At 41.4% G+C, this 21,392-nt stretch overlaps 2 protein-coding genes across 2 annotated transcripts; both read right to left on the reverse strand.

Annotated features, from left to right (window-relative positions):
- Positions 1-186: 186 nt before the first annotated feature.
- Positions 187-21,325, reverse strand: LOC118471119 (uncharacterized). The gene is made up of 4 exons (XM_055006126.1): positions 20,857-21,325; positions 15,111-17,547; positions 12,724-12,877; positions 187-557 (listed from the first exon to the last, which is right to left on the reverse strand). Exon 2 carries the CDS (start codon positions 17,100-17,102, stop codon positions 15,708-15,710), a length of 1,395 nt encoding a protein of 464 aa, XP_054862101.1. The 5' UTR covers positions 17,103-17,547; positions 20,857-21,325; the 3' UTR covers positions 187-557; positions 12,724-12,877; positions 15,111-15,707.
- Positions 6,037-10,407, reverse strand: LOC118470652 (uncharacterized). The gene is made up of 2 exons (XM_035950458.2): positions 10,267-10,407; positions 6,037-9,102 (listed from the first exon to the last, which is right to left on the reverse strand). Exon 2 carries the CDS (start codon positions 7,209-7,211, stop codon positions 6,399-6,401), a length of 813 nt encoding a protein of 270 aa, XP_035806351.1. The 5' UTR covers positions 7,212-9,102; positions 10,267-10,407; the 3' UTR covers positions 6,037-6,398.
- Positions 21,326-21,392: the final 67 nt, after the last annotated feature.

The raw sequence follows: 21,392 nt of genomic DNA on the forward strand, positions 1-21,392 counted from the left end.
GGTTAATCTTTGAAAAGCTGGAACAGAAAAGAGAAAAGAATGGAGAACCCCTGACAGAGAGGAATATCTGTGGAGCTGAAAGAGTGTTAAAGAGAGACACGAGTCGATCCATGGACAGAATAAACAGTGGAGGGAAATGTGATGTTTTGGAGAAATGAACACATGTTGATGAGACTAAATACAGGCTATTATTTAAATGTAGCTTTAATTTCAAACTATTTACTGTGTACAGTACACACAAACATTCTGGCAGTTGATACAAACAGCACTTGTAATGTTAATTCTGTTTCATTCAGATGTGAAAAAGCAAGTTAACAGTTGATTTTCAATGATGGCATAAAGTACACGACCCACTCCCATCACACATCACTCTCTAAAACACTGATGTTCAGGAGGAGCTGATCAAGCGTGGTGGAGCGTTGTGTTACTTCCAGCAGTCTGCTGATGATGTCAGAGTGTGTGGGGTGAAACGTCAAGCCGTCCACCTCCATGGCCAGGTGAGCAGTTTTCCCACTCCGGATTCCAAACTTGACCAGAGTAGAAAGGAAAGACTCCTCCTGGTGGACAAAAGAACACAGAGACTGAAGAGATGTATGATGGGAGTTTATCAGAGCATTTTTCAGATGTGTGATGAATGTATTCTGGAGCTGCTAGATTTAAGAACCTTCAAGACCTTCAGACCCCTCCAAGAGTTTCAACCCCAACAAGTAATGGTTCACTTGGCATCTTAATTCCCACAGCTCCCTCTGGAGTCCAAAGAGGCTTCTTCCAACTTTCCACATCCCTAAATCTGTAAACCAACCAGCAGCTGCATCACAGGCATGAGGCTAAATGAGACCAATCAGTGTGCTGCTAGAAAATAGAAATTACTTTCCAAGTTTAAAAAGACAGTTGAACTTCAGCGTGTGTATTACTAAAATCCCAGCCCAAATCTGCTCACAGATCTCCAGCATGTGACCAGACATGGTTTCAGTGCAGACAGATTGATTGATTGGTTGCTAGGTCACCTGACATCCTGCAGGTCTGTGTGTCTCTGGATAAAATCACTCAGTTGAGGTAAAGCTGACATCACAACACCTTATTTTATCTTTTCAAACTCATTTTTGGTCCCCTACCTGTCAGTGAGTGGGAACTGGAGGATTCTCTGAGCTCAGTAGTGCAACAGTGAACCCATGCATGTGATGCATTTAAGGATAAGGAAAATTGTAGCATCTACAGGTAGTCTGCATTTGAAGAGTTTAGTGAACATCTGTGAAGTGTAGATTCCACATGTCCCACCCAGGTTCTACTCTCCCCTTCTAAACTGAATGATTCCATGCTTGGACATCAGCACCAGAACGTTCTCAGTCCGTGGAAACCCTGAGACATGATAGAACAGTCAACACTGTTGAATGCAAAGAGTGCAGTCACAGCACAAGTTTATAATTCCTTGGGTGAGGCCCAACTTCAAGTACTCTGCTTCTCTTAAAACCAATGTGACAGAGCAGCTTCAATAAAGACATTTCACTGACTACAAACTCATGTTTTATTCCCTGACGTATATCTCAGTAACGGAAACAGACAATAATGTGATGTTTGGTCTCATTTGACAATTTTCATGAGGAAGATAAGAAGTATGCAAGAATCAGCGAAAATATCCAAGAATTAACTAATGACGAATCTGAGGACAGGACTCAAAATAAAACAAAGCAAAAAATTTAAAAAATAAAGCAAACAGCACCGGTCTCTTGCTTTAGGTTAGCAACAGTGACTTGAATGCCTCTTGACTCATTATTCTCTAAAACTGGTCACAAATGATTCAATATGCAAGGCTTGAGCTAAACAACACATTGGAGGAACGACAGAAAATACATGTAGCATCACATCATTGCTAGAAACTGCTGCAGTGGTTTTATATTAGTACATGGCACTTGGCACTGCCACATATAGAGGGAAACAATGAAATGGGGATACTGACAGCAAAGTAGTTTTTTTTTACTATACACAATGTTGGAAATCAGCCTATTCTGAAATTAATCATAAAAGAATAAAACAATGTGTTAGGCTGTTTCCTCCAGTTCTTTTGATGTAGTAGTCAGGAGAATTCAATTCAGGTTAAAAAGAGTCTTTATTACACCAAGATTGAATGTGCAATACAGAGCTCTGGGTCTGAATACCTTTCCCTAAGTGTTCAGTCAGTTCAAGCAGCATCAGACTGGCTATTTCTCCCTGACCCAGTATTTTATCATCTAACAGAGTTGTGTGACTATCTAAGTGTTGAGATGCAGGCCGCTGGGTGAGTTCCAGTTCCTCCCTTCTCTGATGTGCTGCTGACTCGCTCCCGTGGCCTTGGTTCTTCTTCTGTTTTCCTGTAAAACAATGATACTCTGCACAGCAACAAAAGCTACTTTTCTACTGCTGTTTGAAAAAATGACAAGGGCACGCTATGTTTAGAAATGAATCAGTGTCACTCAGTATAATAAGCATTGTATATCTGTTTAGCAAATACATCTTTCTGATTAACTATTATAAGCAATTTAGCAGTAAGCATCCAACATTATCAAACATTAATGAGTATATATTCCCACAATTCACCCTGCAGCAACAGCGGCATCTGCATCCCAGAGGATGGTGGAAGAGGACCTAGAGCAGTGTGGATCATCCTAGTGCAAAGAGATCTAGCACAGGGTATACAACAACAGCCAATGCAAAGAAGCAAAGCAATAGCAATCATAGCTCCAATAACAAAACTTTTCATAAAACCACTCCATCTACCAAAGCATGAGTCCAGCCAGTCAGTGAGTGGGTCAGAGATGCCAGAATGCTCCTTCAGCTCGTTGGAGAGCGACCTCAGGCCAGCCAGCGCTCTGGTTACTGATCCATCAGGAGCTGTATTGTTGGGTATGAAAGTGCAACACTGATCTCCAAACATAGCACATACACCCCCTTTTTCAGCTAATAGGAAGTCAACAGCCATTCTGGTTTGATCAATTATAAATCACAGGTTATAAGATCACAATGTTCCCTTATTTAGCTGTTATTCTGCCAGAGTCTCACCCATGTGGCTGATTCTGGGATCTCATACCTCCATGTTTCTCAACAGTCTAAAGATGCCAGAACAACCAAAACACTAGTTAATGACTGAGCCAAGTCAAGAGATGTAGCGCCATAGAAGACACAGAAATGGACTGAACCCAAACCCTCCACTTCTACAGATGAGACACCTTCAAGCCAGACTGAAGTCTGCTGAGGACAACCTTGAGTAACATTATGAAGACTGGAAACATGTCCTTTGGACAGATGAGACCAAACTACAGCTCTTTGGCCACAGAGATGTTGCTTATGTTTGGAGAAAGAAGGGAGAGGCGTAGAACCCAGCATGGTGGTGGCAGTATCATGCTGTGGGGATGCTTCAGTGTGTCTGGAACTGGGAATCTGGTCAAGGTTAAAGGAATCATGAAAAAGAAGGATATATGAAGATTTTAAAAGAAAACCTCCAGCAGTCAGCTGCTAAACTGGGTCTGGGTCGTCGCTTTGTCTTCCAACATGACAACGACGTAAAACATGTCGCTCTTGGTGAAGATCTACCTCCAGAAGACCAAAGTGAACGTTACTGACTGGTCTGCACAAAGCCCTGACTGGAATTATATATATGCAGTGTCCATACTGTATATAAATAGGTTATGGGGTTTATGTTAAATGTTTACCTGATTAATTTACTATAGGATTAACAGTATATTAACAGGTACTGTACATCAACTGCATGCAACAAGTGTGATGTTCATTTGTGCTTCACAGATCAAAAAACTGCTGCCTTCAGTTTCACATATAAGGAGTCACTAAGGAGAATGACATCCACCAATTAAGAGTCCTCAGGACACCAGAAATCATTATGATGTTCAAGCAAAGTCCAGAATGTACAATATGAACAAATTGTAGAGGACTGATGTAGTACAATCCCACTTTTGCAAGTTCAAAAGAAAGTTGTAATACACTCATTTTTCTTATAGTTTTTTATTGTGTGGGAAAGTGCATTCTAGCATGGATGGCTTATTACAGTTTTGACTTGTTAAATGAATTTTGCATTTTATATGTGCCATATTCAACTATTTCATATCAATACCAATTCATTTTAAGATATATATTTTGATAGTATTGATCATCAATGCTAATCATCAGTGGACTTTGTTAAAAATAAGTGCTAATATTTGCCTACACTAAGACTGTTGCAATTTTGCAATGTTTTCACAAATCCCCAAAATGAAAAAGTCTCATTGTTTTCTTGATTAGAGGCTGTGCTAAAATAATTTATAAAGGGAAAAAAAATAATCTGGGTTTCAGAGGGTTAAATCTTGCAGTAAGCAAAGATCACATCTAATATAAGTCAACAATCAAAACTATGTGAGCAATATTTTTATTTATATATATAAATAAAAAATCCATCAGATCCAAATGAATGCATCTTTTCATGCATATTTGATAATAATTGTGTCTTCACCTTCACTTGTTTTTTCCTACAGAAAGAGTTATTGGTGGGTAGGTGAAAGTTTATTTTCAGGTCCTTTGAAGAAACTGCTGAGATGTCTAGTTATGTTGTCTTTTATAGTTCTAATTAAGGTTAATTATCCTTTTCTAGGATTAACTTTGAATGAACTTGAATGATGCCTTTATTGTATATGATGCTGGTACATGGAAGAAATGACTCTTTCTTGTATTTTATGTTTTTGTCTCATTATGACCCTCTACTGTTCTCAGAAAATTACCTTTGAATTTGGAAAAAGCTCCTGCGCAGCGCAATGGGACAGAATTGATTAAAAATGTAATTAGAATTAAAACTGCAAAAGCATTTGAAAATTTAACTTAATAATAGAAATAGTCTTTGTAATAGTGTTTTTGGCATATGATCAGTTCTGGTAGCAGTCTGTTATAATTGGGTTACATTTTGAACTTTTCATCACAATTTTGACAGTTTTGACACCATTTAAATAGCTATTTTGTATGTTTAAGTGTAAATTATAGTCTGCTGTATCACACTGACCAAAAATCACAAGACATGGTTAGTGTTTGGTTTTTATCTTCAATAGAATTTTACTTTGAATCCGTTTGTCAAACTTTCACTATTCTATTGTTCCGTCCCACTTATAGAATATCTTGTTACCATAGCAACGAAATCTCTGTCAGTCTCAAGTTTGTTATAATATTGTTCTGTGCTGTAAAGTTATTAATACAGATGATGATGTGTAGCATGTGGCGTTTCTTATTTTTTCGTAATGAGGAAAAATCCTATCAAATTCTGTCCTGTCATGTTGTTAGGACTTTTGGCTCAGGCCCCATGCATTTCATTGTGGATCATGTCCATTAAACCAGTGATAATATATATTAAGCTGTGAGTCTGCAAAAGGCTATCATATCAAAATGCAAACTAGAGACATATAGCAAGTTAAAAATACCAAAAAAGAATTGGTCACCTTCATGAAATTTTGGGTCTTGCATGCTGCCAAGGACTAAAAACCAACTGTTGTGACTTAAACTGACTCATGCAGCATTTACCAACTGGCTTTAAAAAGACACAGATCAAAAACTACAAGTCTGTAATGGACAAATTTCTGAGGACTTTTAAAACTCTAATATCTGAAGTCAAAGACTTTCCTCTTTATGAAAGTATGTTAAAATAATTAAATACAGATTAAAACTGTGTAATTTTATGGACACAACTTAAAAAGATTGAAAGAAATGGCAAAAATACTACATTTTTTTGTATGAACAGGTACAGTTTGAACTTTTTTTAAATTTTTTGCACTGAACATGTAAATCAAGTAAATCAAAACTCTTTCTGTGGTTTTACTAGATACTTCTGTAATTGAATAAGATAAGGTAAATTTGTAAGCTAACGCTGAAACTGAGAACTGAGACATTTTTAAAAATTGCAAATATCTGTAAAATAATGCTATTTTTGTTTATTTAAATATAATGAAAATAGCATAACTTTCCAGTCGAACATAAAAGAAGTCTTTTTTAACAGTTAACATGATACACACACTTTGTAAACAGCACATGTGAAGTTTTTTTCATCTTTATTTGAATATTTATAAGTTTCTTGTAATATTATTTTTTGTTGAACAGATGTTCAATATGTATGTATAAAAATATGATTTTATCCTGTTTTGCTGTTAGAAGCATTATTATAATTATCTATTAAAAATAATACTTCTTATATAAAAATAACAATACTTATTATACAAAAATCATAATACTTATTATATAAAAATAATAATATGAATAATAATTCCCAGGATCCCCCTGCATGCAGCTTGCATGTTCTCCCTGTGCAGGAGTTATCTGAAGGTACCAGATAACATGGATATTTTGGTGGGCTCATCAGGGCCTCTTCGTCTTTTTTCATCCTTCAGAGTGTGGACTCAGGAAGTACCAGAGAATCTCTTGAAGATTCCAGTCATTCTGGATCTTATGGAAGACTTCTTTGGTGGGTTCATCAGGGCTTCCTTGATAATGGAGTCGACTGTGTCATCCGCGCAGTCCCACAACAAGAGGTTCACAAGAAGCTTTGGATCTTTGGTTTGCAACCTTTTGCAGATCTTCTTGTAAATGCCCTTGTTGAGTTTTTTAAAGTTGCGTTTGGACAGATCATAGTCTTCATCCTGGACTTCAGCCCAGACTCTCTTGAAGAGCCGCTCAGACACAGTGTCAAAGTGTTCTGATTCTCTGCCGTATCTAGCTTCTTTGAAGATGTAAAGAAGCAGCGAATCGACAACTACGTCGACACGAAGTTTAAACTTTTCTCTTGACTTCTGACTTTTTGGGGTTTTTTCATCCTTCTGGACGCTGTCGAGTGTCTCACTCATTATATATATGGGAGTGTAGATTCTTTCCACCTCCTGAAGATCCCCGTCTTCTTCTTCTTTTTCATCCTTCAGAGTGTGGACTGATTTCACCTCCTGAGGGTCCATGTCTTCGTCACTGTGGACTGATTCCACATCCAGAAGTTCTATGTCTCCTTCATTGTGGAATGATTCCACCTCCTGAAGGTCGACACTAAATTTGGACTTTTCTTCAGCTTTGAGTTCAACACTCAGAGAAATTCTGAGCGTGTCCTTCAAGCTGGAAGTCTGAGTTTGGACGTTCATCACGTCCTGAGGGTCTGTGGCTGAACAGTTTGGACGAACAGTGCCCTCGCTGATCGGTGCTTTCTGGAAGCATCTTCTGGTTTCCATAGCTGCTGTTTGTGCTTCTCTTGGAGACTTTTGTGAACTGGGTCGCTTTCCTCTCGCCGTCTGTCTGCAGATGAACTGTGGAAACTGGCTGCTGCAGCCCTATTTAAGAACTGGAATCCGTCGACAGTGACGTGAGCGTCACGTCACGTCACAATGATGAAGGCAAAGGTGCACGGCGTTCCATTGGCCCCGCCCACAAGCGGCGCGCGCATCCCAGGAGCCGTTGCTATGCGCCGGCGGCTCCGCTCTGCAGCTTTAATAGGAAGCTGGAAACAGAAGAACTCCTCTGATGGATCCAACGTGGTCCATCAGCTGCTGGTTCACTCCAACTAACGGAACTCTGAGATCCTCACAGCTGAAGGTCCGGTCCAGATGAGTCTGATCCGCCTCAGACTCCCTGAATATCACCATAAGATGGACTCAACCAGTCTGCTCCATCAGCTGCAGATCAGCTCCAAACAAGAATCATTTCTGTGTCCAACATTTCTGTCAACCTGACGAGACGGAGGTCAAATAAAGCATCAGTGAGTGTGGATCAAAACAACATGTGAGCTGAGATTTGTGGGGGAAAAATGTCACTTTACACGATTTTATGTTTAGTTTTTTATAAGAACAAAGTTGTGTGTTCGGTTCAAAGTGACGATCTGGCTGGAAAACAAAACATTTAAAAACAGTCAGATACTACAAGAGTTGTTAGAAGGGGCAGATACGTGAACTAATTAAAATACAGTAAAAAAGAATGAATGAATAGTTCTAAAAATACTTTTAAAAATGTGAACATGTACCGTTTTGACCTGTTTGTTTGTTGAACATGTAAATCAATAAATCAATATATGTCAGTTAAATCGACCGTGTTTTTTGTGTTTGAATGCAAGGAAATTTTAAATATATTTAAATGTATATAAGTGCAAGTTTATAAATATATCATACTGTACACAGAACTTCAGGTGACACAAATATCTACAACTGTATTATATCTATCTATCGATCGATCAATCGATCGATAGATAGATAGATAGATGTAAGTACTAATAGGAAAGACTTAAGACTGGCTGAGAGGTAATAAAACAGCCCTTTAAGATTGAAATATTATTTTCATGGATTGGTTTTCCTCACAAAAAAATAATTACATGAATTTTAAAAGTGCAGAAACACATGTGGTCACAGGTACAAGTGCTTCAGCACATGTGAAATTTAATGGGTTAAAATATTCTCAAATTAAAAGTGAAATATGTGGAACATAACCGATACGTACGTTTTGGAGCATTTCATCACAATTACTTGTAGACGTTTGTCTTTAAAACATGTTCTAATTGTTAATTTTAAAACCATCAGTTTAAAGAGGTTTGAGGAATAATTATTTGATTAGAAATAGATCAATTGAAATACATAAATATGGTAAAAAAAAACATGGTGTAATGTTAAAAAACTGCAAATATCAGTCAAATATTTTACATTTTTTGTTTTGCTGATGTAAATATAGTAAAACTGTGTAAGTTATGGTCACGTGTTGTAAAAGAACAAATAACTTAAAAAACACAGATTTTGATGTAGACATTATGTACTAGTTAGTGTGAGATACAGAGAACTGCAAATATCTGTAAAATAATGATTATTTTTTCCTGATTTGAATATAGTCAGTCAATCATTCAACAAAAAAGTCCTTTGAAGCTTTCATATTTTACAGTGTATGTTTGGAATACAGTAAAGTTCAATATGTACAAAGAAAAGTGAAAGTAATACAACCTTGAAATTAAATGACTTTTTTCAGCTTATCCGGGGCTGGGGAAGCGGAAGAAGCGGAAGGAAATGAATGGATGGATTTCTTCAGCTGATTTACATCCAGACAGCACAGATCCTGGAGTGGAGTCCAGCAGAGGGCGCTCATGTTCTACACAGCAGCAGTCACAGCAGGACATTATATGTAAAACATTAGACACAAGACAAATAAAGGCAGTGGGATCATTAGCTGAACCACACTGACTCCTAATATATGATATATAATATATGAGATGAGCATGAAGGTGTGCAGAGATGTTGCTGACTGAGGACTTGTTACATAAGACCAGTACAGACGTATTAATATGGAAACAGCCTCACACTCTGCTGAGCTCCTGTAACTGGAGGAGTAATCAGATTACTGTGGTGCTGCGCTGCCCACTGCTGTATACAGAATGTGTGTGGAGGATAATGGTTTCTGTTCTTGTTTTTCATTTGCAGGAATCAAACTGAGCTTTCATTCCATCTCTCATCATCCGCCGCCTTCAGCTAACCAGCAGAGAATTAGGAATAGAATTCAAATCAGTTGAGCTTTATTGTCTCCCACCCCCTCTCTACCTGCCCCCTCCACGTCTCTCTGTCTCCACTTTCTAACTTTCTCCAACTCTTTCTTATTGATTATAGCCGTGACCTGACTCCCACACTGCTCAGCCTCCCATATATTAACCCCTTCCTCCCCTGCTGTCCTGTCTGTTGTACAGGGCCGTGCAGAGACCTTTGGAGGGGCAGGTGCTCAAAGTTAAAAGGGGGCACATGGAGCATGAATTTGAAACTCCATACAGAAACATACCTTACAATATGACTGGCTGAATTGTAGCAACCCATATTCATAAAGAATGTAACATGGAATCACTGCATACCAGATCATTGTTCACACCTCACATCTGTGTTAGGGGGCAGTCTATGTTTAAGACATAAGATAAGATAAGATAAGATCAGATCAGATCAGATCAGATCAGATCAGATCAGATCAGATCAGATCAGATCAGATCAGGTAAGATAAGATAAGATGAGATGAGATAAGATAAGATAAGATCAGATCAGATCAGATCAGATAAGATGGTCCTTTATTACTCCCCAGGTCAGGGGAAATTTCTATTGTTACAGCAGCAAAAATCTTTCAGAGCAGCACTAACTATATGTACAGTAAAGATAATAATTATAATAACAATAATATATACAATATATACAAGAATGAAGGATGAGATATGAATAAATACAGTATTACTAACTATAAATAATGCAGCAGTGCAAGGAATTGTTGTGCAGATTTTACCATGATTTAAGATGATATGATGTAAGTCCAGTTTATGTTAACATCAGCCAGTGATGCTGATGTTGTTCAGTCTTACAACAGATGGAATGAAGGACCTGTGATAGCGTTCCTTCTTGCAGGGTGGATGTCTCAGTCTGCTGCTGAAGGAGCTGCTTAAAGACACCACAGTATCATGCAGTGGGTGAGAGGGATTGTCCATGATGGATGTGAGCTTTGCCAACATCCTCCTCTCACCCACCTCCTCTATGGAGTCCAGGGAACAGTCCAGGACAGAACCTCCTCCTGACCTTCTGTTTAGTCTCTTTCTGTCCCTTTCAGTGCTCCCTGCTCCCCAGCAGACCACTGCATAGAAGATAGCAGACGCTACCACAGAGTCATAGAATGTCTGGAGCAGAGTCCTGCACACTCCAAAGGACCTCAGTCTCCTCAGCAGGTGGAGACCACTTCTTGTACAGGACCTCTGTGTTATGTGTCCAGTCCAGTTTGTTGTTGAGGTGAACACCCAGGTATTTGTATGAGTTCACCATCTCAATGTCCAAACCCTGGATGTTCACCGGTGCAGTCTGGGGTGTCCTCCTCCTGCGGAAGTTGATGATCATCTGCTTCGTCTTACTGGCGTTGAGCTGCAGATGGTTTCGCTCACACCAGTCAACAAAGTCAGAGATGACCGTCCTGTACTTCCTCTCATCCCCCTCAGATACAAACCTAACAATGGCTGTATCATCGGAGAACTTCTGGAGGTGACAGCTCCCAGAGGTATAATCGAAGTCTGATGTGTCCAGGGTGAAGAAAAAGGAGGAGAGGACTTTCCCCTGTGGACCTCCATGCTGCTGACTACCACATCAGACACACAGTCCTGAAGCCTCACGTACTGTGGTCTGTTGGTGAGGTAGTCGATGGTCCAAGCAGCCAGGTGACAGTCTACTCCTGCTCCTTCAAGCTTCACCCTGAGCAGAGAAGGCTGGATTGTGTTGAAAGCACTGGACAAGTCAAAGAACATGACCCTCACAATGCTGCTGGTGTTCTCTAGATGAGTCAGTGATCTGTGCAGCAGGTAGACCACTGCATCATCCACTCCAATGTTCGGTTGGTAGGCGAACTGCAGTGGATCCAGATGTGGGCTCACCTGGGGACGGAGGTTCCTGAGGACGATCCTCTCCATGGTCTTCATCAGGTGAGAAGTGAGGGCCACAGGTCTGAAGTGGTTAGGCTCCCTGGGGTTCCTGGTCTTAGAGACAGGAACCAGGCAGGAAGTCTTCCATAACACAGTGTGACGACCCTCCAGCTCGCCACCCGGGTGCGCCTGATCAGGAGCTGAGTGTCGCCACCTGACCGAGCCACATTTGCAATCAGTGGCTCAGCAGTACTTAATCGCTCTCCTTTTCCAGTCGGGGCCTCTCGCTGACAGGAGCGTTGTGTCCGGGGAGCTCCAGTCCCTCATAGAGATCTGGCTGAGTTGGGCCTGGGCAGCCGTGGCACAGTATTTTGTTGGGCAATAAAAGCTTTGTTTTTGCATCATACAGTGGTGGTCTCAGCATCTTTGTTGCAACTGAAGAGCCGAGTTGTAACAACAGGAACCCTCTCCAGACTCAGGCTCAGGTTAAAGATGTGCAGCAGCACCTGACAGAGCTGGTCTACACAGTCTCTAAGGAGTCTGGAGCTGATTCCATCAGGACCTGCAGCTTTCCTGGTCTTCATCTTTTTAAGCTCACTTCTCACCTGATCAGCTGTTATGGAGAGGCTGGGGGTGGTGGAGGAGGGTGGCAGGGGGAGGGGTGATGGTGGGGAGTTAGAGGAGGAGGGGTGATGGTGGTGGTAGAGAGCTGAGGTGTGAAGAAGGAGCTGGCTGGTTGGTGCTTTGATGAGAGGGGGGAGGAGTGGGAGCAGAGTCAAATCTGTTAATCTGACTGTACTTAAAAGTGAAGCAACTGTTCTCTATTCAGATATGATCCCAAAGTCACTAAAACACACAGTAATATTGGTAGAAGTATGGAACCTTCTGTGAGAGTAGCAGGGCTGTTAAAGTTAAATCTGTATTTTAATATTTTCATTTTCAAAGAACCACTGACAGTCAAATATTACAGATTAAGTTTAGCATCTCATTTGTGTGGTTCAGTTTCAGATGTTGAGTTCATTCTGAAAGCATGCAACATGTAATTAACTAAACGTAGTAAATAATTACACTCTGCTATCCTTTTCATTCCCCCTGAAGTTTATTTCATGACAGTAATTAAAGCAAACTGAACCTGAGTTAAGATGAAATCTCCTGAAATGTGTCAGTACAGAGGTGAATCATTCGAACTGCTACTGAGAATCATTTGAGGAATCACAAGAAGCAGAGGCTTTGACATTCTGGATTTTGGTCAGTTATATTTCTGTTGTGTCATATTGAGGGAAGAAAAAATAAAACAGCGAACTGAAATGTCTAACTGAGTGTGCGATGAATGTGTGTGTTACCTTATGTCAGCATGTTTAGCCAGAGGTGGACAGGAAGTCTCTCCTGATTGGCTGCGATAAAGGAGCGGCAAGGGGGCGGGATTACTGTGACAGAAGGCTTCAAAGTCATCTGCTAGATGATTGGGCAGGACGACCACACCGGCCTGCTGGTATCCTGACAGACACATTTAATGTGGTCAGAACAAAACTAAACATTAGTTTCAACATATGAGTCAGTTTCACCTTTTGTCCTAAAACTTCTGTTGTCCTCAAAGGAGAAGCATGTCTTTCTGTTTTTTCATTAGATATATATTAGGACATGTAGCGGCCAGTTCATCTACTTACAGATTATATGTTTTTAAGAGATATTTTAAAAAATAAAAGGGAGCTTCTCAATTTCATCCATCCATCCACTCAGTTCCTTCTGTTTATCTAGCATCAGGTCTCAGGTCATTTCAAACATCTCTTCCTCCTGTGATGCTTTCAGTTCCTCCTGAGCAAAGAGGAACTGACCAGATGAGATACGTAATCCCTTCAGTGAGTTCTGGGTCTCTGCCTAGCTGGACATGACTGAAAAATCTCCAAAGGAAGTTGCCCAGGAGGCATCCTTATCAGATGACCAAACCACCTCTACTGGTTCCTTTCAAAGTGAAAGAACAGCGACCCTAGTCTGAGGTCCCTTTGGATTCACAGTATTTCTAAGGTGGGGCCCAGCTACTCTTCTTATTCTTTCAGTCAGAATCCAGAGTTCAATGGAACTTGAGTTGGAACGTAGATCAACTGGTCCACAGCACAACAGTCTGGTACCTGCATTACTGCTGAAACTGAACCAAGCCGCCTATCCATCTCACACTCCATCTTCCTGTTACTCATAAACACCAGCCCAAGATACTTCATCACCTTCACTAGACTGCAACTCCTCCCCAACCTGGAGGGAACAATCCATTGTTTTGTGTTGGAGGTGCAGATTCTCATCCAAGCCTCTTCACACTCGGCTAGTAGTTTGGAGCCTCCCTTCCAGCACCTTGAGGTAAACTTTCCTGTGGAGGCTGAGCAGCGTAACAACCCAGTAGTGGAGCACACCCTCTGGTCCCCCTTTTTAAAGATGGAAACCACCACCCTGGTCTACCACTCCACAGGTACCGCCTTCCATGTCCATGCCACAGTGAAGAGACGTGTCAGCCAAGACAGCCAGACGGACGATGTCCAGAGCCTTCAGCATCTGGTGGAAAATCTCATCCACACGTCGCCTTGCCAACAAGGAGAGTCTTGACACACCAAACGACCTCTGTCATGGATAACGGCAAGGCTATGTCGTAGTTTCTCTTAAACCTCAAGGATGTGTAGATGTTGAAGAAAACGTCCATTGACACTGTTACTTTTATAATATAATTTATTACTTAAATAAGACAGCATCTGAACAGGCACCATGGTCTGCCTGTGGAGAGTTTCCCAGCCAATATGAAAATCCCACTTGAACAAAGAAGTCAGGTTGCTTTTATACCCTCTGGTAAAGGATAGAATTACAGCATCTGGTTTACATCCCCACTAAAGAACAACTCCTCAGACAAAAACCCCCTACTCTGCACATTCCTAAGGGTCACAGGTCAGCTGTAGGTTAACAGTGGACCCCAATGTCAACACAACATAGGATTTCTTGAGCAGAAACACATACCTCAATACTTACTACCTCCTGTTAGTTAAAAGTTCACTTTATGGTCAACAACTATCAGAACTCATATCAGATCAGATACTACATATTTCCCCCCTTCGAGACATTTGTCTCGCTAATTATCGTAATATTGAGTACATAAGAGTCACACACAGAATGTTTATGACATTTCGTCTGTCCATGCTAATCATGGCACAAGCTCAGCAACATAGAAAATTTATGGAGTGTGAGAGCGAAAAACCTGCCAGGCAGCTAGCTTTCCAAATTATCCATCAAACAATCAAGACAGGAAAATTCTCCCACGGTCCCTCTGCCTAGGCGACCACGTATGGTACTCCAAGCCAATCAGAAAAGAGGTTCAAAGGAATCTGTGAAATAAGTGGAAGCAAATACATTTGGGAATCACAGAAATAAAAATCAAAAAGTGTCCAAAGTCAGGCTGGTCGACCCATCGTACCCTTCAGTGGACCTCTTCCTGCCTAACATCACTGTCCCTAAACAATCGAAAAAAAACAAAACACCTGAGATCCCAATGTACTCACCTCCTAGAAGAAAACATCCCCTTATCATAAACAGCTCACATCCATCATAGAGTTATAGAAACCCCCTAAACTAAACATACTAGCATTATCACAATTCAAATATTCTCCTATGTAGGAAAATGTAAGCAAGAGTAAACCTCTCATAATAAAACAGATCATACATGATGAAACAACATCCAATCCTGTAAGCATACATGAAAACACATCAATATATCAAACTGTCGCTCTTCAGCAGCAGCATCTGATGTCGTAGTATGCTCTCACTGCAACGTCCTCATTCAGGATTCTCCCTCCTTTCTCATTGTCCATTCCATTGTCCACATGTGAACATCTGAATCCACTTGGCTGCAGGAATCTCTGCACCACAGCCACTCTCAGTGTTCTAGGAAGAAACAAATCATCCACCAGTATCTTGCAACCAACAACATCATACATAGCAGTTCACTTTGTTACCAGATTATCATCAGATTATCATCAGACATCTTGCAGTCCCCCCTTTGATCAAACTAAATCCCCTTAAGGTTTGGACATCTCTATTTTAAGTGACACCCCAAACATCAAACTTAACAACCAACTTAACAAAAACTTAGCAACAACTTAGGAACGGACTGAGTATCCAAGTCATCTTCCAATATGTATTGCAAATATGAGAACTATGTAATGTCTCCACACTTAGTGGAACACTAAAAACTCTACTGAAAAATCATCTATCATACAATAAGAATCCTCTGGCTGTTTCACTGGATGTAGATATATGTTGCTCTCAGGAGTCAGACTCACTTCTCTAACCACTAGTCACTACAAGCCTCTCTCCTAGATTCCACCAGCTGCATCTGATGTGGTTTCCTAAGCATCTCCTCATCCTGCTGTTTCTGAGCACGCTCCTTCTTCCTGTGTAGCTCCACCAGATGAGCCACATGATCTGTGTAGGCAGCTCTCGTCATGCTCCCCAGAGAAACCACTTCTGCCAATCTACTCCTCACTGGTAGGGGCAACCCCCTCTGTATTTTACCTCGCAGAATCAACTTCTCCATCTGGTTCACTTCTGGGTCATTTCCTGTGACATTTCTCCACATCTGATGAGCCCCCCACACATAGGCCCTCGGATTCTCCTCTGGACCCAGTGGCTCAACCAAAATATTATCCGGATGTATGTTCGTTGGGAACGTATCCCTCAGTGCTCTCCACATCCTACCTCTACTTGCAGCAAAGAGATCTGCATCATTCACCACAGTTGCCACATATCTGTTAAGACCCACCTGTTGTAGGATCTCCTCCATCACAGGAACACCCAGGAGACTAGCTAAGAGTCGCTTAATATCTCCCATGGCAGGTTGTGTTCCCACTAGGACCTCCTCTAGCTTCGAAATCCAAGGATATGCCCCATCTTGAAGAGTCTGCAACTGCTCAAGTATATCTGACACATCAGTATTCTGCCAAGGCTTGTATTCCAGATTCTGGCCTCTAACAACCACTGGACACATCTTATCTGACACCTTTCCTCTCCTACTCTCAACTTCTCTTAAAACCCACTGTCTCTCACTCTCAGAATCTTCATCACTGTCTCCATCCTCACTCTCATCAGTCTCCTCCTCTCCTAGACCTCCTCTCTGCACTCTCTCATCACCTCTCTTCTCTGCTTTAGCCAAAATCCTTCCCACTACTGGATCATATCCTCCAACAGCCTCATCTCTGATGCAACAGTCACCCCCCTTTCTAAGCACTGGGAGCTGAGGATAAACATCAGCAAACTTCACCTCCTTCTCATTAGGTGGGGGCTTCTTCATCGAAGCCACATGTGAGAAAGGTGCATCAATCTTCTCCACTAGCTGCTCTCCTGCCTCGACCTTCTGCTCTCTCCTTCCCTTCACAGCCTTCAACAACTTCTGTCCTTCATTTTCAAACAACTTCAGCATACCCAGCTCCATCCGTCTCTTCTCCATGCATCTCCATCCTTTCTTCCCTCTCTTCTGGCCTGCTTCATGGGTGGACACCAGCACCTGCATCGTCTCTATCACATCAGGATTGAGAGTCCCCTGTACTGGCCAAGGTCGGTCGACATCAGGCCATCGCTTGCTCCACTTCCCTGACATCTCTGCAATACCTTCAACAAGCAGATTGTTCCTTTGGACTACATCAACCGGCGTAATCACTCTCCTAACTTCACAGTCCATCTTTGACATCATGCACTCAACAGCCTCCAAGCCAAATCAGCCTCTCTACAAATGTTCAACAATCCTCTAAATCACTAATGATCCACTAACCAATAAATGCCTCAGATGGTCAGTCTGTTGCCAAGCTTCCTCTCCAATAAGTGAAACATCCCCTCTATGTATACAGATGTGCTTCATCAACCCCAAACTAAAGGAAACACTGTGGACCGATATGTGAACAAACTAAATATGTGTCCCCAATATCAGAAATAAACATATGTGTACATAAGCAAAACAACATCAAAAACAGTTTGTGGATAAAATCACACTAGCCTTGATGACGTCAGACACCAGAGCCACACATGCTGTCATCCGCAAAGCTTCAGCTCATGTAGCGCACCATCAGCTGTCCACTCATCTGTCCTCTTGGAGAATCAGAATTCAGACGCATTCCATCTCCTCAGTCTCCTCCACAATTCTCACACATCACAGGAAAAACATTGGAAAAACAAAACAAAGGGTTAATGTCATATGATCACCATCAATCTTCCACATCACCCCAAAAACCACTCATTGCAATTCGCACTCATCTCCCCATCAACATTTAGATCATTCAATTGTCCCCCAACTAATATCTTCCCTCAAGAGTCTCTACTTCTCCTCAGACTCAGCAAAGGCTCCCCTATATTCATCAGATGTATACACATCCACCCTAAGGCTCAGATATATATTATCAATTCACAACAGTCCTCTCATAAGGCTCATATGGATTCAGCAACTTCATTAACGTCCCCCCTGCAGAAGGGATCATAGGTATTCAACACTGAGGAGGCAACAACCTCTCTCCATATCTATCTACTTAATAAGAAATCTATCCTCTCTCTCTCTCTCTCTCTCTATATATATATATATATATATATATATCAATTACAAAAGTCAATTCAATCAGAAATATCCCCTCTATATTCATCTATGTATTCATTATCTGTTTCATTTTGGCCAAATTTCTCCCCAACAAACAGCACAGGGACCTGCCCCATGTCAGAGATCTCCCACACACACAGAGACAGACACAGACAGAGCAGGGAGGAGGGGCTGGGACGGCCAGACCCAGACCCAGACTCACAAGCGCAGTCAACATTCATACATATCCTAAAGCATGCTTAAGCCGCTCCTCCAACTCTCTCTCTCTCTCTTATCATCTAAATTTGTGCTACCTTGAGGTGTAAATATTCAATCGAAAAGCTGCTTCGTTTACAGTACGTCTACTTATAAATCGAGTGGGAACTTCATCTACGACTGAATTAAAACTTACACCCCCAGTTCAATGAACCGACCTGCTACATGTAGGCTATTCACATAACAGGGTTTGTGGCCAGTGCTACCTGCCTCCCAGAGGGCTTTGTCCAAATCTGCGGCTTCCCTTATCATCCTCATTCCTCTTCTTCTCAAACTCTATTTCTTCTAGGCCTCTTCTCCTTTTCACTTAGTCTCTCTTCATCTCATCTCTTCCTCTCTATATTTTCACTTTGCCAATTGACCTCTGGGCCCCACAGGTAAAATCCACTCTGTCCTCTTCTTTTCTAAACACCAATTCGACTACTCAAAAGCCAACTTTCACTTAAAGCTTCTAATTTACACATGTCTTACCCTTAACAAGATTCAGGCCTGTCTCATTAATCTTGCATGGTTATTTAGCTTGCTCCATCGTTACTAGTTCTGCTATTCTACATTTACCTCTTCAACTTCAACATTTCAACTTCTATTTCTCTTCTCTACTCTATTGCTGCAGCATCATCTCTCTTCACTTCTAAACTCTCTCTCTCTATACTTTTTCTCTCTTAAACTCAATAAACTCCTTTTCTGTCAACTCAACTTTTATCTATGAATAAACCCCCCAATTTAGACCAAACGCTATCCTCAACCTCAACACATCCTGGCATATGCACACATGATCCTTTACAGTGCAGCCAAGCACCCCCAGCTTCCACGCACCAACCAGCACCCCACATTGTGAGAGAAACATACTCACTCTCTCTCTCTCTGACCAGTCCTTCTCTCTCTCCTCTCTGAAACGGTGGAAAAGTGCGCTGGAGCTGTCGGTGACCTCAAAGGAGACCACAAACTGATCCCATCCTCGTCGCCACTTTTTGTCGTAGTTTCTCTTAAACCTCAAGGATGTGTAGATGTTGAAGAAAACGTCCATTGACACTGTTACTTTTATAATATAATTTATTACTTAAATAAGACAGCATCTGAACAGGCACCATGGTCTGCCTGTGGAGAGTTTCCCAGCCAATATGAAAATCCCACTTGAACAAAGAAGTCAGGTTGCTTTTATACCCTCTGGTAAAGGATAGAATTACAGCATCTGGTTTACATCCCCACTAAAGAACAACTCCTCAGACAAAAACCCCCTACTCTGCACATTCCTAAGGGTCACAGGTCAGCTGTAGGTTAACAGTGGACCCCAATGTCAACACAACATAGGATTTCTTGAGCAGAAACACATACCTCAATACTTACTACCTCCTGTTAGTTAAAAGTTCACTTTATGGTCAACAACTATCAGAACTCATATCAGATCAGATACTACAGCTACCTCCAAGTCTTCAGCCTCTGCCTACTAAGCAGAGGATGTGGTAACCGGTTTAAGGAGTCCCACTAAGAGCTCCTTCCACAACCCAACAATATCTCCAGTCCGGGTCAGCAGCTCTCCACCCTGGCTGTACACAACCTAGGCCACGCCTTCCCTTCCCTTCTTGAAGCATCCAAGGTCTCATGGACAGGGGTCTTCACCAGACATTCTCAGTTCACACGTTTGGGTTTTCCAGGTCTGTCGGCAGCTTTCCCTGCCATCTGATTCAGCTCACCTTTACATGGTAATTAGTTGAGAGCTGTGCTCCTCTCTTCACCAAAATGTTTGAGACACGAGCCACAGGTGAAATGAAACGACTACAAAGTCCATCATCAACCTTTCATGAAGAGCAACAAAGTTCAATAACAGAACACTAAAGTTCAGATCAGACATGTTGTTCCTCCCAATCACCCCCTCCAGGTTTCCTCATCATTGCTCATGTGAGTGTTAAAGTTCCCTTGTAGAACCACAGAGTCCCTCAGCAGAACCTTCTCCAGGTAACCAGCCAGAGACTGAGAGGCCAAGTACTCAGCTTTTCCTCCGTCACACTCAGTCACAGAGAGATAACTTCTCATTCTCTGGTGAGAACTCCAACAGACACTTGGGACAGTGTCTTCACAAGCATTAGCTCAAGAAAATGTAAAACTGTGACTCTTGATTTTATGGGAACAACTGATTCTTTTTCAAAAGTTATTTTTTTGGTGTTATTTGACAGGTTAGGTTGAGGGGGATACAGGAATGTAGGGGAGAAGAATCAGGGGAGGGTTAAGAACAACCATTGCTGCTAATAAAAAGTTCATAAAAAGCCACGTTAGGCCAAGGCTAAGCTTCAGAGACAACTAGCAGCTGCTGAGCATAGGTAACCTACAACAGGTGAATTCCAGTTTACTTTAAAGGTGACTTTCTTTGACCAGCTATATAAAACCATTAAAGCTCCTCAATAACAAGCAGCTGAACTTTTTCAGTTTCTGATAAATGTCTGGTGCATAATTTCTACACTAATACAAACTTTTAAATTTGATAATTGAAATTTGAATAGAAATTGATCAACTTTTCAGCATGAAGTTTAGGGTTTTAAATGATCTCATATTGCAGGTGTGGAGTTCCAGTGTCACACTAAAGCACTGAAGGTGATAAACTGGTTCTTACCATCAGCTAATCCCGCCGTGGTTCTTATCCTGGAGTCCTTCTGCCTGATTAACAGCCTCAACTCAGCAGGACTCAGACAATCTAAACTACCTGAATGCTGCATCTCAGAACACACACTCCTACTTTAACTGGGATTACTGTCGTCTTGTCAGTGGACAAAGTGGTTTCTGTGGTTAATCTTCAGTTTTTAACTCATTCCTGAGGCAGCCCCAAATACAGAGGAGGTCCTGTCAGTGCAGTTTACAGCCAGGTGTGTTTTCAGTCCAGCTACAGTGAAAAGTGACTGCAGGGGTAGAGGAGGACATGATATAACTTGGTCAAAGTTTGCTCCATCAAACATTCTAGTCTTCTCTTATCTTTTTCATTCCAGTTAATGTTTGGTGGAGAGGAGTTAGATGTGGTTAATCTTTGAAAAGCTGAAACAGAAAAGAGAAAAGAATGGAGAACCCCTGACAGAGAGGAATATCTGTGGAGCTGAAAGAGTGTTAAAGAGAGACACGAGTCGATCCATGGACAGAATAAACAGTGGAGGGAAA

The sequence above is a fragment of the Amphiprion ocellaris genome, chromosome 20 (genome assembly GCF_022539595.1).
Source record: "Amphiprion ocellaris isolate individual 3 ecotype Okinawa chromosome 20, ASM2253959v1, whole genome shotgun sequence".
Classification (NCBI taxonomy): domain Eukaryota; kingdom Metazoa; phylum Chordata; class Actinopteri; family Pomacentridae; genus Amphiprion; species Amphiprion ocellaris.